We start from the raw sequence: 25,755 nt of genomic DNA, 5'->3' as shown, positions 1-25,755 counted from the left end.
CGTTCACAACTCAACCTTAAATTTGGGTTTCAAATCAAACTGACACACTACACGGCTTCCATCCTAAATCACACGCACCTACGATTTCCATCTCCGAAAACGGAGGGCTTCCGCCCGAAACACGAGCAAATTATTTCAAAGGGCGGGGGTCCCAAACGAGACGCACATGGGGCCCCTGAGGCCACAGCTCGGGTGGGCGCGGTCGCCCTGCGGGGAGCCTCCCCCGGGAGCCTCAGTCAGCCAGAGCCGCGCCACGCCCTCGCCGGCCGCCAGGAGGCGCTGCACACTGCGCCTGCACGCTCCCTCCGCTCACTTCCGCCGCCCGCTACCCCGCCCCTTCCGCCGCCCGCCGAGCAGGCCACGCCCATTCATGCCCCGCCCCCGGCGGCGGTGGAAGCGGACGCAATGCGACGGGGGCGGGGCCGGGCGCGGGCGCGACGCGGGTCGGGGAGGGGACGGGGCGGAGGCGGGGGCGGGGCGCCGAGTCGCGGGGAGTGCCCGAGTAGACGCTGCTGCTGCTGCCTCCGCCGCCGCCGCCGCCGCCGTCGCCGCCGCCGGGGGTCTGGCGCGCCCCGCCACCCCGGGCAGCTGGGTGCCGAGGCAGCCGGCGGAACATGGCGCCCTGCACGTTCTGGCGCTGCTGCCAGCGCACCGTGGGCTGGGTGCCGGTGCTCTTCATCACCTTCGTGGTCGTGTGGTCCTACTACGCGTACGTGGTGGAGCTGTGCGTGTGTGAGTACCGGGCGGGGCGGGGTGAGGCCCCTCGGCGCGGCCTCCGGCGCCGGGCAGGCGCACTCGGTGGGCAGGGCGCTCCCCCGCGCTCGCGTGTGTACGCCCGAGCCCGGCCGCGGGGCCCGGTTCAGCCCGTGTGTTTCGGGTCGGCGTCCAACCTCTTAGACACAATGTGCTTCTGAGGCGAGGGAGCGGCGGCCGCCGGGCCCGGCCTCTGTGTCCCGGCTGTTTGCGGAGTTGACGTTCCCTCCGCCTGGGTTCCGAGGGCGTTCTCCTCGGCCCTGGGCCCTGAGCGCGGGCGGAGGGTCGCCGCGGAGCGCCCACGCCGGGGCCGTGGTCCAGCCGCCGCTCCCCGGACCCGCCGGCCTCCTCTGCGTCGCTCGGCGTGTCTGCCGCTCGTGTCGGTCCGTGCTGTCGGAAAACCTGGTGCCTTGGTCCCCCAGAATGATCTCGTCTGGGTCTACGCCGAGTCTGCAGTTTTCTGAAGGGCCCAGCAGTGTATACCTTAAGGGGAGAAAAGGCACAGGAGGTAGATGCTAATTGTCTGAATGGGAAGAAGTGGCACCACCCACTCTACTTGGAAGGGCAGAATCGGGACCCCTTGGGTCAGGGCCCTGCGCTGGTACAGCTCGCGAATAAGTACTTGGTTAAAACCGAGTTCTGCACGTGAGAGAGACTGCTTTGGCTCAGAAGTTTTGAGAGCAGGTTTTTAAATGAAAATACCCACGTTTGAGAAAGTTATTTTGTACCTATAAAACATTTAATTTTCAGGGAAACTATCCCTGCAAGTAGATCTAGAATAAATTAGTTGTGGAATACGTTTCCAAATAATAATGGAGTTCATCTGTTGCATGGGATTGTTTAGTTTCATCCTTTTGGATACCAAAATGTTTGCCGAAAATGTTTGCATCAATTAAAATTGACCAGATTTAGATATTTCTTAAAGCTACTTCCAGAAAGTGATCATGATCATGGGACCCTCAACAGCTTGGTGATGATACTTTACCTTCTCTTTTTGACCGCACCCCTCTGGCTTGCGGGATCTTAGTTCCTCCACCAGGGATGGAAGCCGTGCCCTCTGAAGTGGAAGCCCGGAGTCCTAACCACTGGACTGCCAGGGAAGTCCCATACCTATTTACTCTGAAGTGGGAATAAGATTTATTCCACCAATCTTATTTCTATCAGAGATTATTCCCTCCCTCTTCTAATTCCATAGTGGTTTTAAAGTAAAGGTTCTGAAGCTTTACTTGAAAATGTGCGTTTATGTTGAAACTGCACATTTAACCTGTAAATGGTTATCATACATATCAAAAGGTGACATCAAACACGAAGGGAGGGACTTTCCTGGCGGTCCAGTGGTTAAGACTTAGCCTTCCAGTACAGGGGGTGCGAGTTCCATCCCTGGTCAGGGAGCTGGGATTGGGATCCCACATGCCTTGCAGCCAAAAAACCGAAACAGAAGCAATATTGTAACAAATTCAATAAACACTTTAAAAATGGTCCACATCAGGGCTTCCCTGGTGGCGCAGTGGTTAGGAATCTGGCTGCCAATGCAGGAGACACAGGTTCGAGCCCTGGTCCAGGAAGATCCCACATGCTGCGGAGCAGCTAAGCCTGTGCCCACAACTGCTGAGCCTGTGCTCTAGAGCCCGCGAGCCACAACTACTGAGCCCACGTGCCACAACTACTGAAGCCTGTGCGCCTAGAGCCCGTGCTCCACAACAGGAGAAGCCACCACAATGAGAAGCCCGTACATCGCAACGAAGAGTAACCCCGCTCGCCACAACTAGAAAAAGCCTGTGCGCAGCAACGAAGACCCAACGCAGCCAAAAATAAATAAATTTATTTAAAAAAAAAATGGTCCACATCAAAAAAAAAATTCTTAAAAAAAAAAAAAACATGAAGGGAAAGGAACGTGCATGTGCTAGTACGGGGGAACATTCCATCGTTCTTCCCTTTACCCCTTTCATGCCTCTGAGCATAGGTGTCTCTACAGATGAAGGGAATGAGCCTGGTCCTTTGGTCGGTCACACAGCTGTTGAGTGGCTACAGGGGTATGACCCACATCTTTCCACTCTGCATATAACTTTTCGTGAGCCAAGAGGGTCACTGGAACTGTAATTGTTCTGTCCACGATGGGGAATTGGGGCAGAGCTAAGTGGTTGCCCTCTTAGGAGATCAGTTAGGCTTTAGGCCCGTCATTTAGAGATCACACCCCCAGGATTTCATTAAGTTAAAACATTCTGCAACAGTTAAGGCCCAAATGCTTGGCAGAATTTTGAAATACTCAGTGGTGACAGGTCTTACATAGGGACTGCGTTTACTGTTTCTAAGTTATCAGACTTTAACTAGGGAGCGTTTGGGAGCTGTGCAGTGTCACTGGCCTACATGGTGGAGCGTAAAAGCTCATTCACTCTCACATTAAAACTGTCCTTTTTTTTTTTTTTTTTTTTTTTTTTTCTGCGGTACGCGGGCCTCTCCCGTTGCGGAGCACAGGCTCCGGACGCGCAGGCTCAGCGGCCATGGCTCACGGGCCCAGCCACTCCGTGGCATGTGGGATCTTCCCGGACCGGGGCACGAACCCGTGTCCCCTGCATCGGCAGGCAGGCTTTCAACCACTGCGCCACCAGGGAAGCCCTAAAACTGTCCTTTATGCTACTTATGTATAATTTATTTTTGTATAAGCACAGACCATCCTACTGAGATACATCAATGTATAACTTTATAGGAGCTTTAAACTGAGTGAAGTGTGAGTTTTATTTAAAGTGCTGTTTCAATAATTTTTACAGAATTTTCTCCGTTTCTGGTGTTCTTTATCAAATTAGATGGGAGAGAATGATAATTGTATCTTTAGATATGTTAATTTATTTAATTCTCATAATAAAAAAAGTTAAGTGATTTGTGCAGGGTCATACAACTAGTAAATGGCATAACCAGAATTGGAACTCAGGTGGTTTGGCTCCAGGGTCCGTGCTTTTATATTTAACTACTGTGCAAGAGTAGTGGACTTGATTATCCAGATCTGGACACTCAGGGCAGATTTCAATCTTATCTATAATTATTTATATAAGGTAATTTTTTCCTGAAAGGTAGTAGCTGAAGGTTCCTAAATATCTCAGATGGTAAAAATGCATGGCCCACCGTAGGACATTTGAAAAAATAAATTGTTTATGAGAGGCCCTTGTTCCAGCCTAGCCTCTATAACTTCTTAATTCTGTAATTCCATACACATACACACATATATACACATACACATAGAAATATATATAATCAGCAACTCCTATTACTGGTAGGAGTAATATTGAGGATAAAGTTGAGTAAGAAGTAATGCATCTGAGATGGCCATCTCACGGGGTGAAAAGCGGAGAAGTAACGATGGAGTAATTAGTAATATTGGTCCTTGATTTTATTTTTTTATTTTTTATTTTATTTTTATTTTTTAAAATTTTATTTATTTATTTATTTTTGGCTGTGTTGCGTCTTCATCGCTGCTCACGGGCTTTCTCTAATTGTGGCGACAAGGGGCTACTCTTCGTTGCAGTGCGCAGGCTTCTCATTGTGGTGGCTTTTCTTGTTGCGGAGCACGGGCTCCAGGCACACGGGCTTCAGTAGTTGCAGCACGCAGGCTCAGTAGTTGTGGCTCGTGGGCTCAGTAGTTGTGGCTTGCGGGCTCTAGAGCACAGGCTCAGTAGTTGTGGCACATGGGCTTAGTTGCTCCGCAGCATGTGGGATCTTCCCGGACCAGGGCTCGAACCCGTGTCCCCTGCATTGGCAGGCGGATTTTCAACCACTGTGCCACCAGGGAAGCCCCCTTGATTTTAAATTAAACTGAAATCCTTCATTTTTTTCCTCAAGGCTAATATTCAGACATATGAGTTTAGTTATGGGCGGATTGACCAACTTTTCCAGCTTGGTCAAGCTGGTTATTGTTGGGGAAAGTGCTAGTACAGTTCCCTAGGATTTTATCAGGTCGTTGGGAGCTGTTAGTAGTAGATGTGTACCTCTTATTTGGCATTTAGATGATCTGAGACCTTAAAGAGATCTTAGAGATGATCTAATTCAATCCCTTTATTTTACTTCTGAGAAAACTATTACTTGGAAGATCTGTACGGTTTGTCCAAGGATGGGTTTGCCTTTTATCTTTTTTCAGAGGATATGTAGGATAGAACGGTAACCTCTGAATCTATGTATCTAATAATTCCTATGTTTCCTGCATAGTTTCTTCAGATTTAGAAAGAGACAAGATAAATAGCTTAAACATCAACATTGAGCACACTGTCTTGACACAGTTGACTCCAATGTATTTTATTGATTTCAAAAGAACCAGCTTTTGATTTCACTTATTTTTCTCTATTGTTTTTCTGTTTTCTATTTCACTGATTTCTTGTCTTATATTATTTCCCTTTCCCTTTTACTTTGGGATTAACTTGCTCTTTCTCTAGTTTCTCAATATGCAAATTGAACTAATTGATTTGAGCCCTTTTTTAAGTGTTTACTCCTATATATCTACCCCAAATACTGCTTTATTCACATCCCATGAATGTTGATGTATTGTATTTTCATTTAAATTCAGTTAAAATTATTTTCTAATTTCATTTTTCATTTCACCTTTGACCCACAGGTTATTTTATAAGTATGCTATGTAGTTTGCAGTTACTTGGGGATTTTTCAGATCTCTTTTTGTTACTGATTTCAAATGTAATTCTGTGTGGTCAGAATTACTTGTCCTTTAAGAATTATGACTTGTCCTTTAAAATATATTCAGGCTTGTTTTATGGCCCAGAATGTGGTCTGTCTTTGAAGCGTCCCATGTGCATTTGAGAAAAATGTATTCTGTATTCAGCAGTGTATTTTGTTGTTTGTTGTTGGGTATTCTGTTATGTCATAATGCTCCATAAATGTCAGTTAAGGCAGGTTGGTTGATAGTGTTTGAATCTTCTGTGTTCTTGCTGACTTTCTATTTGTTTTATCAATTAATTACTCAGAGAGGTATAACAATAATTGGATTTGTCTCTTTCTCCTAGTAGTTCTCTCAGCTTTTGCTTCATGTATTTTGCAGCTCCGTAATTAGGTACATAAAATGTTTAGGATTGTTGTGTCCTCTTCATGAATTGACCCTTTATCATTATGAAGTGACTTTCTTATCCCTGGTGATATTGTTTGCTTTGAAATCTACTTTAGCAGATATTAACATGTCCACTAATCTTTCTTTTGATTAGTATTAGCATGGTATGTCCTTTTACTTTCCCCTGTTTAATTTTTATATTTAAAATGCATTTCTTGTAAGCAGCATATAGTTGGGTCTTGCTTTTTTAATCCAGTCTGAAAATATCTGCCCTTTCTTTTCTTGTTTTAAATTGAGCTTTAATTGACATATAACATTCATTTCAGGTGTCCAGCATAATGAGTCAATATATGCATGTATTGCAAAATGATCACAAGATTAGTTAGCATCCATCACCACACATAGTTACAAAGTTCTTTCCTTGTGGTGCAAACTTTTAAAATTTACTCTCTCAGCAGCTCTCAAATACAGCGATATCACCGTGCTGTACCACCTCTGCCTTTTAATTGGCCTGTTTTGACCATTTGCATTTAACGTGATTGTTGATATGGGTAACTTTAAGTCTTATCATTTGCTTTTTAAAAAATCTGTCCTGTCTGTTCTTTTTTCCCTTTTCCTCCTCGTCCTGCCTTCTTTTGAATTAATCAATTTTCAAAAGATTTTAAATGATTTTGTATGATTCTGTTTTCTCTCTTTTGTTGGCTTATTAGCTGTAACTCTTACTTTAGTCATTGCTTGAAGGTTTATAGCATACATGTTTAATTTATCATACTCCACCTTCCATTGATATACCGGTTCACGCACAGTACCCTGTAAAAGCGTTCTTCCATTTCTTCCCTCGTAGCCTTTGTGCTGTTAGCATTTTATATGCTATGAAACTAACACTATATTGCTGTTACTTTGTTTAGACAGTTTATTATCTTTTAAAAATATTTAAATAAGTAAACAAATCTTATATGTTTACCTATGTAGTTATCATTTCTGGTATACTTCATTCTTTTTTATAAATCTATATTTCCAACTGGTGTCATTTTCTTCTGCCTGAGGGCTTTCTTTAACATTTATTGTAATGCAGGTCAGTTGGTGATAAGTTATTTCTGCTTGTGTATGTCTGTAAAAGTTTTTATTTTGCCTTTTTTTCAAAAAGCAACTTTATCAAGGTATAATTTACATACCATAAAATTTATTTATTTGTAGTGATTTTTAGAAAACTTAACCAAGTTACGCAGTCATTACGACCATCCATTTTTAGAACATTTTTTATCACCCCAGTCAGATCCCTTGTGACCATTTGTGGTTAATTCCTGTTCCCATCCCCAGTCGCAGGCAGCACTAATCAACGCTCTGTCTCTGCATGCCTTTTCTGGACATCTCATATAAATGAAGTCAAACAGTAAGTGGTCTTTTGTGCCTCGTGTCTTTCACATGTTTTGGAGGTTCATCTGTATTGTAGCATATATCAGTATTTCTCCCTTTATTCTCTACTTCACATTCTAATTTGTATTTTTCTGTTTCTAAAATGCAGTTTTATTTAAGAATATATTTCTAGTAAGCCTCCACAGGTCACTTGTGCATTGAATTAGAATATAAATAAAAACCATACACTTTATTACTTTTAAGTATTTTAAAAATCCTGCTTTTAAGATTTATAGTATGGTTGGGTCCTGTTCATCTTTGTATCCACTAGAGAATCTAGTTACTAGTAGACTTTCAATAAATACGTGTTGAATCAAATGGAATCATACTCCTATAAACTCACTTGAATCATTTTTGAATATGTTGAACAAACATCCACAATAACAATTAAATTACAATTACCAACATATATTTCAACATTTTTTGGGGTTAAAGGCTACATGATATTGTTTATTGGTTCTGCAGTCTCTGTTTTGGATTTTGAAACAATGATTCTTTGAAATTATGATGATACTGTTTTGAAAAAATCTGGCTCCCTAAATCTCATCCTCAACAGAGGACATAATTATAGGAATGACATGAATTAGAGTGTTTTTTAAAATGTTTTAATTTTGTTATTTCATATCTGTTTTTAGAGCTGGAGTGTAATACTTTTCTATATAACTTGCCTTTTGAAAGCTATTGTTAAAAAAAAAAGAAAGCTATAGTGTTCTGCAAACTTCATTATTTGCATTCTTCATTATCCTGGCCTTTTTCTTTTCTTTTTTTGAAGAACAATTTTTTTTTCCTTATGACTGCTAGTGATTTAATCTGGTAGCATTTTCTGTTGATACTAGAAAGCAGATTGGTCTGAGAGAACTCTGTAGATAATACCCCAAAAAACCCAAGCCCAAACGAACAAAAAGAGCTTTTATTTTCTTCCATATAAACTGAACCTTCTTTGGGCCTTTAGTGCTTTCTTATAAGTCAAGGAAGATGGAAGAGGTGCTGGACAACTTAGAAACCAGGTTAGACTATTTGGAAGAACAACATTATGCCCTAGTCACATGGATAAAACTTTTTTTCTCTGCTGGTCACTTCCACTTTGTGGCAAAGAAGACGTCACATGCTAAACTCCAGCCTCTAATGTCTGTTTACTTGACATCTCTGCTCATATATCTTAGAGGCATCTCAGACTTATTGTCCAAAACAAAGCTCCTTTGAGTTTTTTTCTCTCTGCTGAACTGCGCCTCCTATCTTAGCTCAGTAAATGGCAGTTTCATCCTTTCAGTTCCCTGGTTGAAAAGTCATTTTACATCCCGTTAATCAGCAAACCCTGTCATTAAGTGTACCAAAATCCAGTTGCTTCTCACCACCACCATTGCAGCTATATTTCTTCAAGCCACCATGATCTCTGTCGTGTGTAGTAGGTTGAAAAACGTGGCCACAATAATTTCTACTTCCTCCCAAGAGGTGGAGTCTGTTTACGCACCCAGTGAATCTGGGCTGGGTTTGTACTTTTTTGACTAATAGAACGTGGTGGGGGTGATGTGTGAGATCTGGAGCCTAGGCTCAAAACAGCATGCATCTTTCATGTTAACTCTTCTGGAACGTTCTGGTCACCGTTCAGGCTGGACCACATGGAGAGAGAGGCCAAGGCAAGATGGGTTAAGCACCAAAGTGCCTGAGGTGTGGATGAGCTCCTGCCCCAGTCTAGCTGCCTGTTGACTGCAGCTCTAGTAGAAAAACAGCCCAGCAGATCACAGCCTGAACTGCTGATCCACGCGATCGTAGGAAATAATAAATGGTGGTTGTTTAAAGTCACTAAGGTTGGGGGATTTCCCTGGTGGTCCAGTGGTTAAGATTCCACACTTTTACTGCAGGGGGTGCGGGTTCAACCCCTGGTTGGGGAGCTACGATCCTGCATGATGTGCTGTGCGGCCAGAGAAGAAATGATAATAAAGTCACTAAGTTTGAGCTGGTTTGTTATGCCACATTATCACTTTATTTTTATTTTTTTATTTTTTTTTGCGGTACGCGGGCCTCTCACTGCTGTGGCCTCTCCCGTTGCGGAGCACAGGCTCGGGACGCGCATGCTCAGCGGCCATGGCTCACGGGCCCAGCCGCTCCGCGGCATGTGGGATCTTCCCGGACCGGGGCACGAACCCATGTCCCCTGCATCAGCAGGCGGACTCTCAACCACTGCGCCACCAGGGAAGCCCATATCACTTATTTTATTGTAGCACCCTTATGTCTGTCTCTTCCTCCTCACTTCACCCCGATCTTCCCACCTGTACCCTATCTTCCACAAAGCAGCCAGAATGATCCCTTTAAAACTAACACCAGATTTGTCACTCTAGTGAAAACCTTGGCTGGCCTCCTCTCTTGTTCACTGGAGCTCTTAACGTCCTTACTGTGGCCTCTTCCCCTCATTACGTCTCTGACGTCATTTCCTTTCCACTCTTTTAGTTGTTCTGCCACACTGGCCTCCCTGCTGTACCTTTTTACTTGTTGAATGATCTTAATAACTCATTTAGCCTCTCTGAATTTGTCCCTATGGTATAAAACGGGGTAATGCCTGTCTTACAGAATCACGTAACGTTCTTAGCAGGGTAAGCTTTCAAATGTTACTGGGGGTGGGGAGAGATGTAAATAGCCACGAGCATACTTTTTCTTGCCTTCCCTTTTTCGGCAGGAAGTGTTTTTTTTAATTCTTAGCGTTGTGTTCCCCCCATGCCCACACACAGTCTTAAGTGAGTGAAGGAGCACATTCTCACACTTTTTAAAAAACCGGCTGCATTTGAAGATCCTGTTGTAAAAGTGGGTTCCTGTTTTGCTATGAGCTTGTGATAGTGTCAGTAGTGTGCATGTGGGAGAACTGTTGTCAAAGGGGGGAGCTCGCCACACCATCATCACGCGGGACTTTAAGAAGATTAGTACCTGCTGCTATTCCTGGGAGCAGATGAGCTACACAGATTTACATACTGCTGAGACATGCAGCACATCTTCTTGAGCAGATGGGCACCTACACTTCAGTAACTGAAATAGTCACAAATAATGGGGATTATGGTTTCATGAAGAAGCGATTTCTCTAAGACAAGAGGTCCGTAAGTCTTGATGATAAGGATTTCTTTTAATTGTTTTTAAAACATCTCTCTTCTCTCTGTTCTTTCACTCTTCCCGGTGCTGCGTTATACTCACTAACGTGAGCTGTGGCCCACCCAGCTGGACTCATAGGAGGGACAGTGATTATTAACATACTGACTGAACATGAGCTTATTAAACGTGAAGTCCTCAGGGAAGCCTTTTAAACTACTTGCACGGAAAGGATGTCATCAGCACCTGAAGGAAATAATACCAGCACACCAAAATGTTAACAGTGGTGCCAGCGTTGAGAAAGGAGGTGTGGCGTCGTGGCTGCGGCACACGTCACGTACACACGTGCCCTGGCCTCCTGACGGTCCGCTCTTCCCCCACCCTCCAAAGAGCCAGAGTGAATCTTTTAAAGTCGAAGTCAAGATCTTTAGTCCTCTGCATGCTCCAGTGGCTTCCTCCTTTGCTCTTAATGAAATCCAGAGCTCTTTCCGGAGCCTGTGAGGCCCCTAGTGCCTTGGCCCGCCCCTGCTTCTGACTCATCTCTTCCTTCACTCATTCTGCTTCAGCCAGCCAGCCCTCCTTACATCTCAGGCCTTGCGTGGTCCCACCTGAGAACCTTTGTACTTACTCTTCCTTCTGTCTGGCATGCTTTCCTCCCGGATTTCCACAAGCCTATCTCTCTCACTTCATCTAGATTTCTGTGGCGATATTCCCCCATCAAAGAGGCTTTCCTGACTACCCTATATAAAATAAGTACTTCCTCTTTCACTTTCTCCTTACCCTGCTTTGTGGTTCCTCATAGCACTTATTAATTCTTGACATGTAGTTGTTTGCGTTTCTCTCCTGATAAGTGTGTTCACTGCTTTATTTCCAGAACCTAAAACAGGTCCTGTGTAATGTGTACTCAATAGATTCATTGAATGAGTGAATTGATTGTGTTTCTGCCACTTCCCGTCCTAGTACAAGAGGGAGAATTGGAATGTATTCACAGAGTAGATAACCCACAATTTCAAATACAGATACTCTCCTGACCTTAAAAACATCCCTATGCTTATTTCAACCTAAATAAAATGTGAATTTTGTTTAAGAAAAAAAAATCTCTATGTTATTTTAGTAATGTAACAAACATGGACTGTTTAGTGTTCCAGGTACTGTATTTGACACTGTGGATTCAAAAATGTATAAATGCACATTGTCAGATTCATTTGGACTTTATATAATGGTCTCTATCGTTATTTTCACAGTGCTAATTTGCACATTACACATTTTAAGAAGCCCTGCTGTAACTAAGTATGTAAATTTGTTTAATCCAGTAGTTTTCTAAATTCTTTTTTGCCGTAGAATTCTTTTTCATGAAACATCTATTTAAATCCTTTTAGACTAAGACAGTTGTTGACCTTTGGGAACAAAGCTCCATTAGTGGTGTTGGGGGTGGTAAGCGATCAGAACTGAAGGGACTTGTGCCTCTGAAGGAAATGGTGTTAGCAGTGGATGTAAAGGGTAATAACTAATTCCTTCTACTTTTGTTACTTGAGTCATCATATTAATACATTTAGGAAGAAAAATCATGATTTCTGTAGATGCCAAAAAGATATTTGAAAAATCCAACATCCATACCCGATTAAAAACATAATAAAATACGAGTAAACGGTTACCTTTCAAACAAAATTGCACACACACAAAATACTTAATTTCCACTAAAACCAGCAGTAAATACATATCACTGTGTCCATTGCTATGTATTGAATAACATTGTATTGACAAAACCAGTTACCACATTCAATCAAGAGAGAATAATTAGAAGCATAAGATATTGGAAAGGAAGAGGGAAAGCTATTTCTACATGCAGATGACGTGATAGTATATGTTGAAAAGCCAAGAGAGTCAATAACAACAGAACACCTAAACAAAAGGAATTGAGTAAAATGGCAGGATATAGAATTAGCAGACAAAACCCAATACTTTCTATACGTACACAGTAAATAAAATAATGAATAATTGAAAATATGGTAGAAGTCAAGTCTCCATTTCCAATAACATCAAAAAGATAAAATACTTAAGAAACTCAAGAAAAATGCCAGGTCTGTAGGAGGAAAGCATTTCTGAAAAACATAGAAGTAGACTTGAACAAATGGGAAAACATTACGTATTTCATGTTCATGAATAGAATAACTCGGCATTACGAAGACTTCAGTTCTCCCCAATTTAATGCATAAATCCAGTCCCAGTAAATGGTTTTTTGTTTTGTTTTTTCTGGCACTAGACAAGTTGATCCTAAAGGTCACATGGAAAAATAAACAAGAAAGAGCAACCAAGAAATCTCTGAAAGAATGATAAAGAGTGCAAAACATCACTTGATTTTAAACCACAAATCGCTATAATTAAAACTGTGAGAGCAGGGGGTGTAAAAAAGAACTCTGTCTACTTTTTGTTCAGTTTTGCTATGAACCTAAAACTGCTCTAAAAAATAAAATCTGTTATAAAAATTGTGTACCAGTTGTATGGTATGATGTGTGGACAGACATATTGGCCAATGGAATAGAATAGAATGTCCAGAAATAGTAAATATAGAAATTTAGAATAAAGAGGAGAGGAGAAGGTGGGACAACTGGATAGATATTTGATAAGAGATAAAATTGGGTCCATATCTCACACTGTATTCCAAGATAAACTACAAATGGATAAAATACTTTTTTCTTATATTTTACATTTTTTATTTTCAAATAATTTTAGACTTGTGAAAAATAGTACAAAGAATTTTCATATATCCTTCACCCAGATTCCCTAAAGGTTATCATTTGCTACATGCTTTATCATTTATTCATTCTGTCTTTGAAATATTTGAGAGTAAGTTGCAGACCTTATGTCCCTTTACCTGTAAATACGTCAGTGTTTGTTCTAAAAACAAGAGTGTCTTAGTCTGTTCAGGTTCTTTAACAGAATACCATAGACTTATGTTGGTGGTTTATAAACAGTAGAAATTTATTTCTCACTTAGGGAGGCTGGAAGTCTAAGATCAAGGTGCCAGCAGGGTCTGGTGAGGGCGCACTTCTTGGTTCATAGATGGCCATCTTTTCACTGTATTGTCACATGATGGAAGGAGTGAGGGATCTCTTTCTTATTAGGGCACTAATCCCATTGATGAGAGCCTCACTCTCATGATGTAATCACTTCCCAAAGGCCCCACCTTCAAATACTATCACACTGGGCCTTAGGATTTAACATGAATTTTGGGGGAACACAAACATTCAGTCTATAGCAGAGAACATTCTCTTATATAATCAGAGTACAGATATCAAGGTCAGGAAATTAGCATGATAAAATGCTACTCTCTAATCTGTAAGCCTTACTGGGACTTCTCCAGTTGTCCCACTAAACCGTTGTTCTGCTCCACAGGCCGGGCCGGGCTCACACATTGCAATTAGCTGTCAGGTCTCTCTAGTGTCCTTTGATCTGGAAGAGCTCCTCAGTCTTGTTTTGTGTTTCATGACTGTGACATTTTTGAAGAGTACAGGCTTCTTGTGTAGAATGTTCCTCAAATTAGGTATGTCTGATGTTTCCTCATGTATACATTTTATAGCATGAATACCACAAAAGTAATGCTGTGTCATTGATTGTACTGTCTTGGGAACTGTTTACTTTGGTCACCACACAAGCTGGTATCAGCCAAGTTTCTCCATTCTGTAAAGGTACAGTTTTCCTTGTAATTAATACGTATTCTGGCAGACCAGACAACCCACACATATCCCTCTTTGAGGAAGGACTTGCTCAGTTGTGGCACGTGCAGTCAGCAGACAGCTTCCAGCAGTCAGCTCAGTTTGTTCAGTGTGACTCAGCTCACGCAAGGTCACACCCTTCCTGGGCGGTGGCATCCAGTGCTGAGTGAGAAGGGGTGGACTTCTTCAGAGCTCCCTGCCTGTGGCCAAAGCTTGGATAGGCCTGAACTATAGTGAGACGTCTACCTCTGCCCAATTCTGCTTCCCCCACTTCCTTTCACACGTGTTGATCCCTAGTGAGTATCTTGCACCCCAAACTCTGTCTCAGCACCTGATTCCAGAGAACCCAACCTGAGACAAGTATCTTTGTGGGAAAATCTGTTCGTGATTACTTGCGCTTACTCTTTTTTAGCATCTGTTGAGGACTCTTGCTTGAAACAATTACTGTGCTGGTTGCCAAATGGTGATTTTTTAAATTCTGTGATTTCTTCTACATTTAATAATTAGAATTAAACTGAAAGGAAGAGCTTTCCCTCCTCCCCATTTATTTATTTATTCATTCATTTACATCATCCTGCTCTCATGGGTTCTTATTTTATGGATTATAACATATCATTTATTTTTTATAAACTTATTATTTATTTATTTATTTTTGGCTGCATTGGGTCTTTGTTGCTGCACGCGGGCTTTCTCTAGTTACAGCAAGCGGGGTCTACTCTTCGTTGCAGTGTGCGGGCTTCTCGTTGAGGTGGCTTCTCTTGTTGAGGAGCACGGGCTCTAGGTGTGCGGGCTTCAGTAGTTGTGACACGCGGGCTCAGTAGCTGTGGCTTGCGGGCTCTAGAGCGCAAGCTCAGTAGTTGTGGCGCACAGGCTTAGTTGCTCCGCGGAGTATGGGATCTTCCCAGACCAGAGCTCGAACCCGTGTCCCCTGCATTGGCAGGCTGATTCTTAACCACTGCACCACCAGGGAAATCCCTGTATCGTTTATTTTGTTGCTCAAATTGTCCCAGATTTAGCCAGTAGGAACCCTTTCAGTTTGGTTTCTGTGTCCTTTTGACATGTCACCATCATTTTTCTCTCCTTATCTTCAGGTGCCAGGAGATTTTTTTTAGGCTTATCTGATACTTTTCCTGCCCCTGGAATCTGCCATTTCAAAATGGACCAAATCTGAATATAAAAAATAAGACCCTTCCAATACTAGGAGAAAACGTGGCTGGACGATCTTACAACCAGGGAGTGAGGAAAGCCTGATTTAAAAAAAAAAAAAAAAATGGATGTGACATAGACAGTTCATAGGGAAAAAAAACAAAAATGGCTTATAAACATATGAGAAGATTCTTACCCTAATTTATTTAATGCAAAGTAAAATTACCCTGTAGTATCAAAAGTCTGAAAATATTTTATTGTAGAGAAATAAGCAGCCTCATGCATTGCTTGTAGGAGTATCAAAATGGTACAACCCCTATAATTGAGTTTGGGGAAAGCAGACAGATTTACTTTCAGTCCAGTAATCCCACTGTTCGAAATCTGCACTGAAGATAAACTTCCACAAGTAAACAACACATGCATAGGGTTATTCATTGCTGCACTGTTTGTAACAGCAGAAGATTGGAGACAACCCAGATGGCTATCAATAGAGGCCTGGTTGTATAACTGGAACACCCACACAGTGGAATACCATGCAGTGCTTTAAAAAGGAAACAATAGTTGTCTCTGTGTACTAATGTGTAGTGATTTCTAGGGTGTAAGTGAAAAAAGCAAGGTGTAGACCAAAATATGTAAAGGAAGAAATTAGAAATACATACTTGCTTATTTTGCTAAAAGAAATAGTGGAAGGATAAAACAAACACTAATAAAAATGATTACCTGGGGTGAGGGGGTGAGGAATGAAAGCCAGGCCTTCCTAAGTACCTTTTTTACATAGTTTTAATGTTGAAACATTTATATTTGTTACATATCCAAAATAAAAATAAAACAAAGAGGGGTAAAAGCAAACTGTAAAATTTGAAATCATGAAACGAACTTAATTTTATGAAGTTGGTACTATAACTACACAGAGGAAAGAATTATTTCAAGTGAGTTTTGAAAGTAACACAGGACTCCTTAGTTGGATGTAGTTTAAAGCCAAAACAGAATAAAACAAAAAAACTGCAAAGAAATCTTAAACTAATATGTAGTTTTTAAACTGTTTTATGTATATTTTAGTTTAAACTGAATAAATAAGTAAATTACTTAGGAACTAAGATTTTCATTGTGAAAGTAAAGAGATACAAATATAATGCCGAGAAATTAAGGAAAAAACTCTATTTGTTCTATTTGAATCGTTCAATTTGAATTGGAAATATCAGTGTGAATATAAATATAAATGTATAATGCTCCTTCTGTAACCCAAAGGGCTTAAAAGCAATGAAACTCCAGTAGCTGTGAGTACCCTGAGAATTCAGAGCTTGGTTTCTAAATATCGTTAAAAGGAACCAGTGACCTTTGAAGAAGTGGCTAATGTCAGGTCCAGGGGAGGAAAATATAAAATGAGCCTGGGACATCTTGTGCTGTGCAAGGAAGTGCTCAGAGACTAATGGGATGATCGAGATGCTACAGGAGTCAGCTGGAAGAGGCATTAGCCAAGTGAGACAATTTGAACATAAAAATGAGTGTACTTGATGACACATCGAGTAAATAAAATCTGTAAGTTTCTGTATTGATATTCAAGAAGAGAAAAACTAAATTTATTTGCTAACAATGGAGGTGAATTTTTTAAATTAATTAATCTATTTATTTATTTATTTAGGCTGCGTTGGGTCTTTGTTGCTGCGCGTGGGCTTTCTCTAGTTGCGGCAAGCTGGGGCTACTCTTCATTGCAGAACGTGGGCTTCTCATTGCGGTGGCTTCTCTTGTTGCAGAGCATGGGCTGTAGGCGCAGGCTTCAGTAGTTGTGGCACACGGGCTCAGTGGTTGTGGTTCGCAAGCTCTGGAGCACAGGCTCAGTAGTTGTGGTGCACGGGCTTAGTTGCTCCGTGGCATGTGGGATCTTTCCAGACCAGGGCCCGAACCTGTGTCCCCAGCATTGGCAGGTGGACCCTTAACCACTGCACCACCAGGGATGTGCTGGAGATAAATATTATACCAAAATCTTATTCTGAAAACGGGTAATTAAAGGGAAATAATTATATTTTTGTACTGCCTTTTTAGAATGACTCTAGTTCATCTCCAGTGAGGGAAAGCTCTTTACAGAAGAATGCCAGCTTAAAACTATGGAAATAAATAATAGAGGGCTTGGGCTTCCCTGGTGGCACAGTGGTTGAGAGTCCGCCTGCCGATGCAGGGGACACGGGTTCATGCCCCGGTCCGGGAAGATCCCACATGCCGCAGAGCGGCTGGGCCCGTGAGCCATGGCCGCTGAGCCTGCGCGTCCGGAGCCTGTGCTCCGCAACGGGAGAGGTCACAACAGTGAGAGGCCCGCGTACCGCAAAAAGAAAATAAAATTAAAAAATAATAGAGGGCTTTTAATGGTGATTTTCTAATTCTACGAAATAATAGATTCAGGCAAGGCATATCAGTGGATGCTAAAACCGTTAGGGGAAGAAGATATTCACATACCCTTAACGTTTTACTCCACAAAAGATTTCGTAAAAAAAAAAAAAAAAAAGATTTCGTGATTGTCCAAGTCAAAAATGGACCTTTACAAAGGAGACATTTGGTGGTCACTACCTTACCAAATGGCCAAACGTAGCATCACTGATAGTGACAAACTTAAATAATGTGTCTCCTGAGTATCTCCTTAAATACTGTACAGTACCCAGATGAGTATTCTTGTCCATCCTCTTCCCCCTGTTCCCTCAAATTATACTCAAGCCATTAGACTTTGAATGGAATGGTAGTAGGAGGAGAAGTTTGGGGTAGATGAAGAAGTAAAGGACACCAAAAAGAAACAAGTTCAGAATGTAGCACATTTCACAAGACATCTGGCCTCCTCTCTTCAAAAAGTCACTGTCAGGCTTCCCTGGTGGCGCAGTGGTTGAGAATCTGCCAGCCGATGCAGGGGACACAGGTTTGAGCCCTGGTCTGGGAAGATCCCAGATGCTGCAGAGCAACTAGGCCCGTGAGCCACAACTACTGAGCCTGCGCGTCTGGAGCCTGTGCTCCGCAACGAGAGGCCGCAACAGTGAGAGGCCCGCGCACCGCAATGAAGAGTGGCCCCCGCTTGCCACAACTAGAGAAAGCACTTGCACAGAAATGAAGACCCAACACAGCCAAAAATAAAAATAAATAAATTAAAAGAAGGCTCAACATTTAAAAAAAGTCCGTGTCTTTTGGGATTCTGGGAAGATGATGGTAACGGTTTATTATTTTTGAGTCTCCCCCAAATCACTGCATATAAACAGAACAACTTGAATTGTATCTACGACAAAACCAGTTTGCTAGAGAATGAGGATGTGCTTTAGACAACCCAAATGACTACAGAGACAGCAACTTAAACTATGATATGAACATTAAATATGTACATATGTTCTTATAGACCTGAGTGAGGAGGGTTATAAGGAAGAGAAAAATATAGTTTGTAATGGTTATTTGCTCTAACAGAGTATATATGGTACAGCTATTAGAGAATATAGAGCATATATGCAACAAGTTATTTAAACCTTTCAGTAATCATATTACTGGCAGTATTAATGGTCTCATTGATTGAAATAATATCAGGCATCTTATCTGGCCACAATACTATGAGACTAGAAATCAACTACAAGAAAAAAACTGCAAAAACACAAGCAAGTGGAGGCTAGAAAATATGCTACTAAACAACCAATGGATCACTGAAAAAATCAAAAAAAATATGGAGACAAATGAAAACAACACAGCGATCCAAAATCTATGGGATGCAGCAACAGCAGTTGTAAGTGGGAAGTTTATAGTGATAAAAGCCTACCTCAGGAAATAAGAAAAATCTCAAATAAGCAACTTAACCTTACGAGAAAGGATGAGAAAAACAAGAACAAAACCCAAAGTTAGTAGAAGGCAAGAAGTAAAAAATCAGAGCAGAAATAAATGAATTAGTGACTTAAGAAAATAGAACAGATGAATGAAACAAAGAGCGGGTTCTTTGAAAATATTTTTAAAAATTGATAAACCTTTAGCCAGACTCATAAGAAAAAAAGAGAGGGCCTGAATCAATAAAATCAGAAATTAAAAAGAAGTTAAAACTGACACCACAGAAATACAAGAGATCATGGCAGATTATTACGAACAGCAATATGCCAATAAAGTGGATAACCTAGAAGAAGTAGACAGATTACTAGAAGTGTACAATCTCCCAAGGCTGAACCAAGAAGAAATGGAAAATATGAACAGGCCAATTACCAGTAACGAAATTGAATCAGTAATAAAAGAAATCCCCAACAAACAAAGGTCCATGACCAGATGGCCTCACAGGTGAATTCTACCAAATTTGAGAAGACTTAATACCTATCCTTCTCAAACTATTCTAAAAAACTGCAGAAGATGGAGTGCTTCTGAACTCATTCTGTGTGGCCGGTATCACCCTGATACCAAAACCAGACAAAGATATCACAAAAAAGGAAAATCACAGGCCAGTATCGCTGATGGACATAGATGCAAAAATCCTCAACAAAATGTTAGCAAGTCAAATTCAACAGTACATTAAAAGGATCATTTACCATGATCAAGTGGGATTTATTCCAGGGGTGCAAGGATAGATCAGTATCCACAAATCAATCAGTGTGATACATGATATTAACAAATTGAAGAATAAAAACCATATGATCATCTCAACAGATGCAGAAAAAACTTTTGACAAAATTCAACATCCATTTATGATAAAAACTCTCCAGAAAGTGGGTATAGAGGGAACTACCTCAACATAATAAAGGCCATAGATGATAATCCCACAGCTAATATACACAACAATGAAAAGCTGAAATCATTCCTCTAAGGTCAGGAACAAGACAAGAATGCCACTCTCACCATTTTTATTAAACATAGTATAGGAAGTTCTAGCCACAGCAGTCAGAGGAGAAAAAGAAATAAAAGGCACCCAAATAGGAAAGTAAGAGTAAAACTGTCACTGTTTTCAGACTACATGGTACTATACATAGAAAATCCTAAAGACCCCAGCAAAAAAACTACTAAAGCTCATCAATTTTGGTAAAGTTGCAGGATACAAAACAAATATCAGAAATCTGTTGCATTTCTGTATAGTAACAACAAACTAACAGAAAGAGAAATGAAGGAAACTTGCATTTACCATCGCATCAAAAAAAAAAAAAAACACACCTAGGAATAAACCTACCTAAGAAGATAAAAGATCTGTACTTAGAAAACTATGAGATACTGATGAAAGCAATTGAAGATGACAAACAGATGGAAAGATGTATTATTTTCATGGATTGAAAGAAATAATATTGTTAAAATGACCATCCTACCCAGGCAATCTACAGATTCAGTGCAATCCCTATCAAAACACCAAGGGCATTTTCCATAGGACTAGAACAAATAAGTTTAAAATTTGTGTGGAGACACAAAAGACCCCAAATAGCCAAAACAATCTTGAGAAAGAACAGAGCTGGAGGAATTACGCTCCTTGACTTCAGACTATACTACAAAGCTACAGTAATCAAAACTATGGTACTGGCACAAAAACAGACACATAGATCAACAGAACAGGATAGAGAGCCCAGAAATAAACCCACTCACTGATTGTTAATTAACCTATGACAGAGGGGGAAAGAATATATAATGGGGAAAAGACAGTCTCTTCAAAAGTGGTGCTGAAAAAACTGGACAGCTACATGTGAAAGAACGAAATTAAAACATTTTCTCGTACCATGTACAAAGATAAACTCAAAATGGATGAAAGACCTAAATGTAAGACCTCAAACCATAAAACTCCTGGGAGAAAACATAGGCAGAACACTCTTTGACATAAATTGTGTCAGTATTTTTTTGGATCTATCTCCTAAGGCAAAGAAAATAAAAGCAAACATAAACAAACGGGACCTAATTAGGGGACTTTCCTGGCGGTCCAGTGGTTAAGACTCTGCACTTCCACTGCAGTGGGCGCAGGTTAGATCCCTGGTCAGGGAACTAAGATCCTGCATGCTGCGAGGTAAGGCCAAAAAAAAGGAAGGAGGGGGACTAATTAAACTTACAAGCTTTTGGACAGCAATGGAAACCATCGATAAAATGAAGAGACAAGCTACTGCATGGCAGGAAATATTTACAAATGATATGACCAATAAGGGGTTAATATCCAAAATATATAAATAGCTCATACAACCCAACATCAAAAAAAAACCTGATTAAAAAATGGGCAGAAGACCTGAATAGACAATTTTCCAGAGGAGACATACAGATGGCCAACAGGCACATGAAAAGATTCTCAACATTGCTAATCATTAGAGAAATGCAAATCAAAACCACAGTGAGATATCACCTCACACTTGTCAGAATGTCTATTATCAAAAAGGCCACAAATGACAAATGTCGGCAAGGATGTGGAGAAAAGGGAGCCCCTGTACACTGTTGGTGGGAATGGAAATTGGTGCAGACACTGTGGAAAACAGTATGGAGGGTCCTCAAAAATTAAAAATAGAATTACCATATGATCCAGCAGTTCTACTCCTGGGTATATATTCTAAGAAAATGAAAACACTAATTTGGAAAGATACATGCACCCCAGTGTTCATAGCAGTATTACTTAAAATAGCCAAGGTATGGAAGCAACTTAAGTGTCCATCAACAGATGAATGGATAAAGAAAATGTGGTATATATATTACCATGGAATACCACTTCATCATGAAAAATAATGAAATTTTGCCATTTGCAATGACATGGATGGAACTAGAAGATATTACACTTAGTGAAATAAGTCAGAGGAAGATACTATATGTTATCCCTTATATGGGGAATCTAAAAAAAAAAAAAAAACTAGTCAGTATAACAAAAAAGAAACAGACTCACAGATATAGGAGAACAAACTAGAGGTTACCAGTGGGGAGAGGGAAGGGAGGAGGGGTAACAACTGATGGAGGATTAAGAGGTACAAATGACTATATATAAAATAAATAAGCTACAAGGATATATTGTACAGCACAGGGAATATAGCCAGTGTTTTATAGTAACTATAAATGGAGTATAATCTTTAAAAATTGTGAATCACTATGTTGTACACCTGAAACATATAATATTGTAAATCAACTATACCTCAATTTTTAAAATGCTGATTTATGATTGCATCAAGAAATTAAATAAAAGGGATAAATCTAACAAAATATGTGCCAGGTTTGTGTATCGATCAGGTAAAATCTAAAGTGAAGAGATACGCTGGGATCATGGAATGGAGACGATACTATAAGGATATCAGTTCTTTCTAAAGTGCTCTTCAGAGCCAATACAGTACCAGCCAAAAATCCCAGCAGGCTTTTTTTTTGTTGTTGTTGTTGTTTGTTGTTTTTTTTTTTTTTTTGCGGTACGCGGGCCTCTCACTGTTGTGGCCTCTCGCGTTGCGGAGCACAGGCTCCGGACGCGCAGGCTCAGCGGCCATGGCTCACGGGCCCAGCCGCTCCGCGGCATGTGGGACATCCCCGGACCGGGGCACGAACCCATGTCCCCTGCATCGGCAGGCGGACTCTCAACCACTGCGCCACCAGGGAAGCCTGGCTATTTTTTTTTAATCAAAGATGAGCTTAAAATTTATATGGAAATGCAAAGGACCTAAAATAGCCCAAACACTTTAGAAAAAGAAGCTGGAGGAGTCATACTGTCTGATTTCAGGATTTTCTAAAGCTGCTTGGAATCAAGTCAGGGTGGTGTTAGAGTAGGAGTGGACGATATAGATCAGTGGGGCAGCATAGAGACTTCAGAAATAAACCCTTACAAATATAGCGGATTAATTTTCATGAGACAATCCAAGGTAACTCAGTAGAGAAAGTATAGTTTTGTTGGCTAACGATATTGGAACTATTGTCCATCTCTAGGCAGAAAAATTAACCTCAGTCCTCACTTCATACCATATTTTTTTAAGATCAGCATTTAAAATCTATTACAGACCTAAATGTAAAACCTAGAAACCTTACAGAAGTGAACATATGAGAAAGTCTGTGTGACCTTCGGTTGGCAAAGATGTAGAGGAGACCCATCTTTAGAACTGGAAATTTTAGAACTGAAAAATACGATAGCCAAATTAAAAAACTCATAAAAGTCTACTCAGTAGCAGAATGGAGAGGGCAGAGGAAAGAATCGGTGAACTTAAAGATGGAATAAAAATTACCCAGTGTGAACAACAGAAGAAATTAAACTGAGAAATAAAAATGAATAGATCATCAGGGACTTGTGAAACTATTAAAAAAAAAATCTAAACTGTGTGTCATCAGAGTTCCAGAAGGAGAGAAAAACGAGAGTGTGGCTGAAAAAGTACTTGAAGGAATAGTAGCTTAAATTTTTGCAAGTGTGACAAAAGACGTAAACCTACAGGTTCTAGAAGCTGAGTGAATGCTAAACAAGATAAAGAAATCCATGCCAAGACACATCATAACCAAACTTGTGAAAACTAAAGACAGATAAAATCTTGAAAACAGTGACAGAAGTGTACCTTACCTATGGGGGGAAGTTAGAACAACAGCAGGTTTTTCATCAGAAGCTGTGGAGGCCAAAAGGAAGTGCTATGGCATTTTTCAAGCGTGAAATGAAAAGAACTGTCCGCCCAGAACCCTGTACCCAGCAAATAGTCCTCCCTCGAGGTTGAACGCTGGCAGTTACAGATTGTCAGCACATCCTTACATTATAAGTATGCAAAGCAAAAACAGGGTGAAGGCAGTAATACGGCTTTCTCCTCACATGCTGCTCACTTGTCAAGGAAGAAAAAGGTTTTTCCACCAAAACTTTTCCCTTTCCAAAGATGTATCCATTAGCCAAAACTGTATCACATGGCCACAGTAGAGGCAAAGGATGGTGGTAAAGTGGGAGTATCTGGGATTTTCAATCTCAATTAGTGGGGAGTAGGTGAGAAAAGGGGGCAGTTAAGTGGAGAAGAGCATGTGGCCAGCTCTCAGGTTCACAGAGAAACTTAGATTAATTTAGATTAATATTATCTGCAAATGAGATTATACATGGTCACTGACATGACTGAAAAAAGGACATTCATTATACCTTTACAAGGCACATGTAACCATTAGTATGTGTAATGTTTTTTATAGTTCTGACTTTATCATCAAAAGAATTTTTAAAACTATATTGGGATCCTCAGAAAACGGAATATCCCTCTGTGAGGCCAGAGGCTCTGCAGACGGCCCAGTGTTGGTTGTCCCTAACTGTCCTTTGTCTGTGTAGTCGGAGGGGCAGCTAACAGATCCTGAGGGCTGGCTCCACTCCACCCTGTGCCAGGCGTTGGTGACTCAGTTGTGTCCCTTCCTCCAAGAAAAATCTGGAAGGAACTACAGATTAGAAACTAGTAATTACATACCAGTGCCAGGAGTGTTATGATAAGGGAATTGTATAGATTTATTTACCCCCCTCCTGTGGTCAGGAAGGCCCTCTTGACGAAGTAGTTCTGGTCATTCTTGGTTTGTCTAGCTTTGTTTTTGGTATGGAACAATTTTGTTGCTTCCTGTAGTTGCGTGCTGTCTTAGTGGGAAGTTGGAAGAGGCAGCCACCAGAAACTGTTAGCCAGATGCAATTTAAATCAGAACTCTGCTCTGACAAGTGTGATCACACAGTATGTTATCAACTTTTGATCTGTACTAATACGATTACTAAAAATGGTATCTTCTTGTAGTTTTACTTTGGATTTCTGTTATGAATGAGGTTGACCATCTTTTTTATGTTTGAGATGTTTGTATTTCCTTTTCTGTGAAAAAGTGGGTTGTTTAAAAACAACTCTTATTGATTTGTAGGTACTCTTTAAACAGAGAAATTAGTTTTTAGTCCATAGTAAGAATTGTGACTATTTTTTTCTAGTTTCTTGTTGTCTTGTAGTGATTTTTTTCGAGCGTTTATTTTTACTTTTATGCAGTCAAATATATCAGTATTTTCCTGTGGCTTCAGTGTTCTGTGTCATGCTCTGAAATACCTACTTAGCTCCAAAAGCGTATATATTTTAAATTTCCCTTGTTTCATGTAGTACACACATGATTTTGTTTTTATTTTTTGCATTTAAATCTTTGATACATTTGGGATTTATCCTGACCTGTGTTGTGAATCTCAATGGTATCTTTTTTCCACATGGCCACCCGTTTATTCTGATGCTATTTATTGGCTCTATCCACACTGATTTGAAATCCCATGTTTATCACATAGCGAATTCTTATATGCATTTGGTTCCATTTGGGAGCGTTCTGTTCTGTTCCAGTGATGTATTTATTCATGAGCCGGTACAAGTGTTTTAATAGTTGCGGCGTTTGTAGTATTTTTAGAATACTGTGCTCTAGGATTTGACTTGACTAGTGCTACATCATTATCCATCTCTTTCAAAATTTTCCTACTTCATCGTGTAAGTTTATTTTTCCACAAATGAACTTTGGAATCTGACTGCTTAAAAAATAAAAGTATTTTTATTGAGATGACACTAAATTTATAAGAATAACCTCAGGAGAATTGTCATTTTAATGATGACTCTTCTATGTAAGAATATAAGCCTTTCCACCTGTTCAGATTTTTATTAGTGTCCCTCAGAAACATCAAAACGTTTCTTTTTGTATAGATCTTGCTCAGTTCTTACATTTATTCCTAGGAACATTATT

The 25,755-nt window shown here is 40.6% G+C and overlaps 1 protein-coding gene across 7 annotated transcripts in view; it reads left to right on the top strand.

The window, feature by feature from the left end:
- The first annotated feature begins 509 nt into the window (after positions 1 to 509).
- The window catches only part of ZDHHC20 (zinc finger DHHC-type palmitoyltransferase 20), a 73,243-nt gene continuing 47,997 nt past the window's right edge, over positions 510 to 25,755 (top strand). For 3 of the 7 annotated variants that reach the window (XM_060287900.2, XM_060287899.1, XM_030882709.2), the window contains exon 1: positions 511 to 732. In XM_060287900.2, the coding sequence (XP_060143883.1) occupies positions 615 to 732 (118 nt within the window). In that variant the 5' untranslated portion in view covers positions 511 to 614. Of the gene's footprint in view, positions 733 to 25,755 lie in introns of all 7 variants that reach the window. The other 4 variants (XR_009559756.1, XR_009559755.1, XM_030882710.2 and 1 more) reach the window with 2 other exon arrangements.

This window comes from Globicephala melas, chromosome 18 (assembly GCF_963455315.2).
Source record: "Globicephala melas chromosome 18, mGloMel1.2, whole genome shotgun sequence".
NCBI lineage: Eukaryota > Metazoa > Chordata > Mammalia > Artiodactyla > Delphinidae > Globicephala > Globicephala melas.
The sequence above is the reverse complement of the archived record's forward strand: the minus strand, read 5'-3'. Positions and strand labels throughout refer to the sequence as shown.